The sequence below is a fragment of the Salmo trutta genome, chromosome 40 (assembly GCF_901001165.1).
Source record: "Salmo trutta chromosome 40, fSalTru1.1, whole genome shotgun sequence".
NCBI classification, from domain to species: Eukaryota; Metazoa; Chordata; class Actinopteri; order Salmoniformes; family Salmonidae; genus Salmo; species Salmo trutta.
In genome coordinates, this window is record NC_042996.1 from 22,280,948 (window position 1) to 22,290,024 (window position 9,077).

The 9,077-nt window shown below is 41.0% G+C and overlaps 1 protein-coding gene across 1 annotated transcript; it reads left to right on the top strand.

Moving 5' to 3' along the window:
* The first annotated feature begins 577 nt into the window (after nucleotides 1–577).
* muc5e (mucin 5e) lies at nucleotides 578–6,783 on the top strand. Its single transcript, XM_029742696.1, has 16 exons — nucleotides 578–1,012; nucleotides 1,073–1,271; nucleotides 1,418–1,621; nucleotides 1,841–2,082; nucleotides 2,284–2,470; nucleotides 2,592–2,796; nucleotides 3,028–3,200; nucleotides 3,414–3,483; nucleotides 3,606–3,715; nucleotides 4,668–4,699; nucleotides 4,775–4,925; nucleotides 5,036–5,073; nucleotides 5,211–5,318; nucleotides 5,440–5,479; nucleotides 5,897–6,005; nucleotides 6,137–6,783. Exons 1-16 carry the CDS (start codon nucleotides 983–985, stop codon nucleotides 6,306–6,308), a joined length of 2,070 nt encoding a protein of 689 aa, XP_029598556.1. The 5' UTR covers nucleotides 578–982; the 3' UTR covers nucleotides 6,309–6,783.
* Nucleotides 6,784–9,077: the final 2,294 nt, after the last annotated feature.

Sequence of the window (9,077 nt, forward strand, 5' to 3'; positions counted from 1 at the left end):
CACACCTAAACAACCCACTACTACACCTGAATCTACAACCACACCTAAACAACCCACTACTACACCTGAATCTACAACCACACCTAAACAACCCACTACTACACCTGAATATACAACCACACCTAAACAACCCACTACTACACCTGAATCTACAACCACAGCTACACAACCCACTACTACACCTGAATCTACAACCACACCTAAACAACCCACTACTACACCTGAATATACAACCACACCTAAACAACCCACTACTACACCTGAATATACAACCACACCTAAACAACCCACTACTACACCTGAATATACAACCACACCTAAACAACCCACTACTACACCTGAATCTACAACCACACCTAAACAACCTACTACTACACCTGAACCTACAACCACACCTAAACAACCCACTACTACACCTGAATATACAACCACACCTAAACAACCCACTACTACACCTGAATCTACAACCACACCTAAACAACCCACTACTACACCTGAATATACAACCACACCTAAACAACCCACTACTACACCTGAATATACAACCACACCTAAACAACCCACTACTACACCTGAATCTACAACCACAGCTACACAACCCACTACTACACCTGAATCTACAACCACACCTAAACAACCCACTACTACACCTGAATATACAACCACACCTCAACAACCCACTACCACACCTGAATCTACAACCACACCTAAACAACCCACAACAACAAGAACCACACCTGAATATACAACCACACTATTCCCATCGATAGTTACAGGACCTAAAAATACTCAACCTAGTACAGCAGCTGAGTTAGTGTTGAGTACTACAGCTGGACAAACCACTACTGCAGAAGCAACTACAGCATACACTGAAACTACAACTAAATTAACATCTACACAACCCACAATTACATTCTCATATTCTACAACCAAATATGTTGAACCAACATCTACAACCGAACCAACTACTTCACACACTGAAATGACAACCGAACCAACTATTTTTACTGAAATGACAACCAAACCAACTCCTTTTACTGAAATGACAACCAAACCAACTATTTTTACTGAAATGACAACCAAACCAACTCCTTTTACTGAAATGACAACCAAACCAACATCTGAAGGACCATCAACTGAAGCTACAACCCTGTACACAAGTCAACCAACAACCTTCTCTACACAATCTCCCACTACCTCTGAATCGACAACATCTACGGGTCCAACAACCATGTCAACAGCAATATCTACAGAGTCTACAACACGTACAAGTAGGCCAACATATTTAAATATATTTTTGGCAATTTGGATTATTGATATTGGTTGATATCTCTAAAATCTACACAAATGCTGACCTTACAAATAGATGTAGAAATTGTTCCACTATGTTTAAGTCAAATCTTCACCTTGTTTCTAGTTTGTGAGTGTAGAGACCTGAAGAGGAAACAGATATGGGCGTGTGGAGAGAAGTGGACAGAAGACTGCTTCAGTAAGACTTGTAAGGGTGGGAAGATAGAGATGACTTCGGTCACCTGTCCGAATCCAGTTCGCCCCACCATGTGCCCCAGGGGACAGATGGTCAGAGTCTCAGACGGATGCTGTGACTACTGGAAGTGTGATTGTGAGTCTGGCTGCCTGTCTGTTCCTTTGCGTGAAGTTCTAGAGTTTGTCTATCCTTGTATCTTGCTTTTGAAGAGGGTTTTACTTCCTGCAAAGTCTGATGCTCTTTTTATGTAGTAGTTTTGTCTTCCTTATGGGAATGCACTTATTATAAGTCAGTTCCTCTCTTATTCCCCCTCTACTCTTATGCCCCTCTACTCTTATTCCCCCTGTCCCCCAGGTCGTTGTAACCTCTATGGAGACCCTCACTACATCTCCTTCCAGGGTGTGACCTTTGACTTCCTGGATAATTGTACATACATCCTGGTCAAGGAGAAAACGCTGCGTCACCATCTGACTGTTGCCGTGGACAACTACTTCTGTATTCCCGAGTTGGACGGCTCCTGTGCCAAAGGCATCATCCTGCAGTACCAGAACAACACGGCCACTGTCAGCATCGTACCAGATGAGTACAGGGTGAAGGTACTGCCGGTCTTCAACTTGATTTATTGATTGATTGGTTTAAGGATTCATTCATTCATCCGTCCATCCATTTATTAAATGATTTGTTAATTCATTCCAGTAGTCAGCACATTTGATTGATTGACTCTTGAATATATAGCCATGATAGTGATCTTTCTGAGATCTCACTCACTCAAACTATTCTGCTCCTCTCTGTCCTAGTCTACTCTGAACCAGAAGAGCGTCAAGCCTCCCTATGAGGAGAATGGTATCAGGTTTGAGACGACCGGCTATATGGTGTCTGTATACATCCCTGAGATACGCTCACATATCTCTCTCACACCATCCAACACTGTGACTGTCACCTTGGCCATGGAGCATTTCCTGAATAACACCCAAGGACAATGCGGTTTGTATTAGACTAGGAAGTGTGTCTGTGTGTGCGTGCATGCCTGACTGTGTGCATGCTTGCGAGCGTTTATGCATGTTTGCGTTTCCATGCTTACGTTTACATTTTTGGCCATTGGCAGGTGTGTGCGGTGGGAGCTCTTGTGTGCGTAGAAGTGGGGAGTCCGAAGCTGACAGCTGCTGTGATAAGACCGCCTATGACTGGATCTATGAGGACCCCCTGAAGCCTGAGTGTAGCGCTGCTCCCAGGGACGTCCCTTGCAATCATACAGGCTCTTCAAACACCAGCTGTCCTGGCAGCCCCCTCTGTGACCTTCTCCATCACCCGTAGGATGATTCAATTCAATTTGATTTATTTTACATGATGATCTCCCAAATGGTCAAACATCTGGCGTTTCATTCAATGTTGCTGTGACAGCAATGATAAAACATTATATTGAGATAAAACCATGCAACATACAAACTGATTGTGTTGTGTGCCAAAAGCAGTGTGTTGTAAAACTATTGAAGGTTTATTTTCCTGTTTGTTGATCATTCTGTTGGTATGTGTCATTACAGAGTTTTTGCAGATTGCAGAAGTCGGGTGAATGTGAGCCAGCTTGAGACGAACTGTAGGTTTGATTCGTGTGGGAGGAACGACATGGCTTGTTCTCCTCTGGAGCAGGCTGTTGAGGAGTGTAAGAAAGCAGGCGTCTGTGTGAACTGGAGAACACTCACCAATGGGACCTGTGGTAATTTAACTTTTTTTTAAGTTTCTAAAACTTCCTGAAATGTGTGTTGGAAAATCAGCTGAGACATTAAAAAAAATTAAGAAATGTAGTTGTATTTGTGTATATAAAAAAAATATTAATCCATCATGGTGTGCTGATGCTGGGGAAATTCATTAAGACACAAGGACAAGAAGAGCGAAAGAACATTTCACTAAATAACGTTCTTTTTTTCAGCTGTTGGGTGCCCAACAGGGATGGTGTACAGAGAGTGCCAAGGTCAATTGGATGACTACTGTCACGGAGGGTAAGTGAATCCATCTCCCTGTGTCCTAACATTATTTAACAGAGGACATTTTACATGTCTAATTGTATAAAAAAGTGTCTAAAAAGTTCAAGAGTCTTCTGTGTTCCACGTTCTTTCTGCAGAGTCCGTGTTCAAGGGAGAGTACTGGAGGAAGTTAAGGCTGGATGTTTCTGTCTCAGAGGACAGTTCAGAGCTGAGGAGCACAAGGAGATCTGTGTGTCGGAGTGTACCTGTGAGTGGAGTTTGGATTCTCTCTTGAGCCTAGAGCCAAATCCTAACTTGAGAAATCCACTTGTATAGGTTGAAGTTTAGCTTGTGAACATCTGAGTTATGCTAAAACAGGGTTTCCCAAACTCGGTCCTCGAGACCCCAAGGGGAGCACATTTAGATTTTTGCCTTAGCACTACACAGTTGATTCAAATAATCAACTAATCATCAAGCTTTGATAGTGTTAGGGGTATAAAAAAAAAAAAGTGCACCCCTTGAGGTCCTGAGGACCGAGTTTGGGAAATGCTGTGCTATGAGCATCCCAAATCAGGATTTGGCCTGAACACATTGACTGCAATGACCTCCAGGTTTGCAATTTACACATACTATAAGGGTGGGGTTAATTTCAACATTTCAATTCTAATTAAATACCCTCTCCCTGTAATTTCCAATAAATTAAATTCTAATTCCAGGTCACGTTAAATTCAGAGATACTTTAATTCCTCTCAATTCCAATGTAAGTTAAATTACATGAATTCAATTCCCATTTCAATATTATCCCCAACATTTCCACATTCAAATTCAATTCCTTCAGGCTTTCAGACTGATCATGTCACTGTTTAGACAGCCTAGCTATACTGGTAATATAGAAATACAAGTTGAAATTAATTTAAAATAAATCCTGCAGTCATTTTGTCATACTTTGTGCATTCATTTCATTTACTGGGAAGTATACAAATATTGTATTCCAATTCACTTCCAAAAATGTTATGTTTTTCAATTCCAGTTCAAACAGTCCAAACAGTTTAATTGCAAATAAATTCAAGAACTTGAAGATTGTTGACATTCGAATTGAATTTAACATAAATTCTCCACTTCATGAGTGAATTACAATTAGATTGGAATTGACCCCAACCATTCATACGATACTGATGTTTTATGGGTAATAAGTTAAACCTCTTCATCATGTCTTTCAGACTGCAAGGGTCCACTGGGAGAACACAAGCAGGTGAAGATACCATGTGCTTTCATGGCTCCATGATATACTGGTACTTTTTAGTATTAATGTTCTTATGTTTTACAGCTTGGGGAGACATGGCAATCCAACTGTCAGGTGTGTACGTGTAGCAACCAAACCAAGACAGAGGAGTGTCAACCTAAACCCCCCTCCCCCCCACCTCTCTGCAGTCAGAACTCAGTCCTGGTCACCGGCTGCTGTGGCAAACAGACCTGTGGTAAGATAATGGATCTGATACTGAATAATAATGATGCATGTCTTTTGTATAGGGTGTTTCTAAATACACTCACCTTCCTAGTGCTCACATTACCTCACTTTCCTTTGCAGTTGAGAAGACATGTAACTATGACGGAAGGACCTACAAAGTAAGCATCCAGATGTTTAGAAACACCAACTTTATATAGCTACTGTACAAGAAAAAAAATGTATATATACACACACAAGACCTTTGTACACATTGGCAGCTCTTCATTGTCTGATGTCTATGTGCCTGTTTGGTTAGGTGGGAGACAGATGGACAGACCTTGCCCTGCCCTGTGAGTCCTATAGCTGTACCAGAGAAGGCACTCAGACAGTGAGAAGGGTGTGTCCCCATCAGAACTGCTCAGAGGTACCTGCTGCTCTTTCTCTGTTTCAATCAAATGTATTTATGAAGACATTTTCACATCAACAGCTGTCACAACGTATGGAGCTATAGGACATTCTTTTCAATGTAACTTTTTTGTTTGTAGGAGAACAGAGTATGGGACGAACATCATTGCTGCTACACATGTAAGCTAACTCTTATCTCCAGTCTGTGTTGTAGGTAAATAATCATATCTGGTCACACTGACCATGAAGAGATGGAGAGTCCGACATCTAGTGGTTGAACTGAGGTGGTTCACTTATTCACTGTGGATGTTTCCACTGCAAGGAGAGACTAGAAAGTCAACAACAATAGAATGTTTCCTAGTCTGAATCTATTGCTTATAGCTCCAAGGGATGATTATTTACAATGTAACTCTGAACTGTGTTAAAGGGTTAGTTCACAAAAAACACTATTTTAGTATTTTGTTTGTCAGTCCTCTGTTAAAACAATTGTTAAAGTTTTCAACATAGAAACCTTTAGTTCAGAGAAAAAACTGTGATGATGATGATGAGGTTGATGCATTTTTTTCCACTCACCCACTGCCGTTCTCTCTACCCCAGGTAACCAGACCTGTGCTACCAGGGTTTCTAGTGTGAACATCACTGTAGACAACTGCACAGCAACACTACAGCTGCCCATGTGTCAAGGCCAGTGTGGGACAGAGACGAGGTAAGACTGGTCAGAGATTATTAATGCACTTATTGTATGTTTCTCTGGATAAGAGTGTGTGACATGACTACAATGTGAATATCTTGTCTGGTCCTCTTCTCCTTCCTCTCCTCCCTCTTTCTAAACCTCAGATGGGTTGTTGCTCACAGTATTCTCCAACTGGAACAGAAGTGTGAGTGTTGCAGAGTGAGGAGTTATGAGAGGAAGTCAGTGAATCTGACCTGTACTGGAGGCTCCGTTATGCCACACCTGTATGCACATGTTACCAGCTGCGAGTGCCATAACTGCAGTATATTGCAGTAAACATTGCCTTGTGTTCTGAACGTATATGCACACAAACAAAAAAATCTATATTGAACTGTTATTAAGATGGTGAATATGTGCCAAATCAATGTTTTTTCTAGATTCTGCTACCTTCTTATAATACTGTCTTGGTCGATGTGTTGAGGGTATACTGTACGGTACGTGCAGAACAATGGTTTCCTTAGTATAATAGGTTTTTCACCTAGTGCACATCGGTCGAAAGACTTTTTCTATATTGCATATACTCTGTTCCAGTGCAGGAAGTGGACAATTGCATGTAGCATATTGTTGATTGTGTACGTGTTCCATAGATTTCACATAGGAAATCTTCTAATGATCAACCCAGCACTTTTTCATCTAAATGACTGCAGCTCCAATTTGAAAGTGATTTTCTTATTTTATTGAAATGTTTATTTCAAATCTGTAACCACTTTGGTTTTGCTGATTTATTCTAAATAAAGTACTGAAGCTTCTACATTGAATAACCATTTACTTAACAAAATCAGTTGACTTTCATTGATGAATTTGCATGAATTGAATTATCATGAGTATTGATTAAGATTAATCTGATACATTAACATCAGTATTGATTAGCTGAGATCAACAAAAGTTGCTAATCCTATCAGAGACGTATAGGTGCACTATTACCTACCAATCAGGATACGTTTCTATGGCTGCCATGGGTTCTCAACCTTTCCTCTGGGGGGCCTACTGAGACACCCCTCAAATCTAGAGACCCCCTGTAAGAATAATATAAATATTTTCAGAGAACATTTTAAAGAGGAAACCCCACTGAAATTAAATGGCTCAATGTCACTAACCCTTTTGTCTTCATAATAAACAATAACATATTCACCTTAAAACAACTAACAGTGCTCTTCCATAAAATGTTATGTTCTTGTTGCTGATGTTTTTCTATTCATTTTGGCATGTTAGTTCATGTTTTTCCATGCTTTTCCATAGACCCGTCAGATCTCTGTAAGGCCCACTAGGTGTTCTAGCTCCCCTGGATGAGAACCATTGTTCCACAGCCTCCTGTCCCATCCTCAGTTGAGGGAGAGCGATATTGTTTGAAACTCTACAACAAAGACCTGGAAGACTTTGAACAGGCATGGTTACACCCTGCCTTAGAAAAGCATTCATGAGTTTCATGAGGGAGGAAAAGGGACCTTAATCACTGCAAGTCTGTAGAAGATTGATACTTTAACTCTACGTGACCTGCTTGTAAAATACATTGTTTTTAGTAGTAGGACACAAGGAGAGGATTTACAGTGTGTCACAGAGTCTCTCATATGATATTCTCTCCATGAGTTCAGCGGTTGTGTGTGTAAATGTGTGAGCATGTTTGTCTATTTGTTTTGCGTCTGTGCCATAGTGTTCCGTGAACCTTGTGGACTCTGCTCCAGGATTCCTATGATTGGGTCCTACCTCTCTCATGGACACTCACGTTTTTTAGGGGACGACCTGCATGTCGACATGATCAAAGAGTTCACATGAGTGGTGGCCTGCGGGTTACTGATTACTGTAGAATGGATGTTAAGAGTTTCAGCCAATCAACATCCAGGATCCAAACTACCTGGGCTATAATGCCTCATTAAGATAAAGGTTTGCTCTTCAACCAAAGTCCTGTCAGTGAAATCCTCTGCCGCTCTAACACATCTCTCCATCTCCTCGTGGGACCTCTGCTGCTGCACTGGTAAAAACTGGTATATTTGTATTTTTTTAATCAATATACTGTTCCTTGTGCTGGATAGTGTGTGTTGTACATAGTATGTTGACTGATTTGATTAATAATTGGTATAATGACTAGAGCAACAGGAGGAGAAAATGATTATGTAATGCTTAACCTGCATCGCTGCACTGACATTTGTGTACCTAAGAAAATGTGATTCTACCGGAAGGTTTTGATAACCACAGTAGTCAACCCCAGATCTTACCGTCTGTCTGCCTGTAGGTCTCCTGGTTCACTCTACATTTACCTGTGTCAACTGCAGAGGTCATCATGTGTTTTGAAACTAAGGTGCCCCGGGAGCCTTGCTGCTCCAAACTGAAGGTCAGTGTTTTAATTCCTCAATTCATCTTCAGGGTATTCAGGGTAGTAAGGACGTATGCCTCCTAGTAGATGATGAAGAGAAACAGTCAAATTAGATGTACTTGGAAAGAAACATTTGGAACTTAATAGTGGTCCACACAGAACTTGCAAGAAGAACTTAACTGATGTCTCTTGAAAAATGCGTATCCTGGAAAGAGAAAAATAAATGTTCAATAAGATGAAATAAGCCTGATTGAAGTACTGGCCAGACAGGGAGAAGCTAGGGAATAGTGCCATTCTCTCGTGGAAGCCTTATGTTCCACATAGGAATGAAGACGACTAAGTAAGTCAAGTATTGTAAAAATCATGTAAAAATCTTCCCAGCGTGAAATAGTTCCCAGTTCAATAATTGCATGTGCGTCTCTTTATGTGGATGGCTGAGCTCATGCGGATGTTTCTCTCTCACCCTCCCTTGCCCTTGATTTAACTATCTAACTAACAAATATATGCACTGTCAATCAAAAACGTAGTGCCAAAAAAATATCTTCTCACATCAACCCTTAGCACTTTGGTGCTCGAGTCCGGGTATTTATATGCTGACCTCATGCCTCAACAAGCTTCTGATTGGTCAGTGTCAATACTCCTTGTCACCATTGATTGGCAGATGTGTGAAGCATATGCGCTTGCCCACAGAATAGTTTTCCGAGTTCGAGTGAAGGTGTGAGAGGGAGGCATCC

What these genes read in the sequence shown, in the direction of transcription:
- muc5e (XM_029742696.1), top strand. Translation starts at nt 983, where the DNA reads ATGACAACCGAACCAACTATTTTTACTGAA. An exon ending in TAACACCCAAGGACAATGCG is followed by an intron (nt 2,471 to 2,591) that starts GTTTGTATTAGA and finishes GGCCATTGGCAG; the next exon opens with GTGTGTGCGGTGGGAGCTCT. An exon ending in ACTCACCAATGGGACCTGTG is followed by an intron (nt 3,201 to 3,413) that starts GTAATTTAACTT and finishes TCTTTTTTTCAG; the next exon opens with CTGTTGGGTGCCCAACAGGG.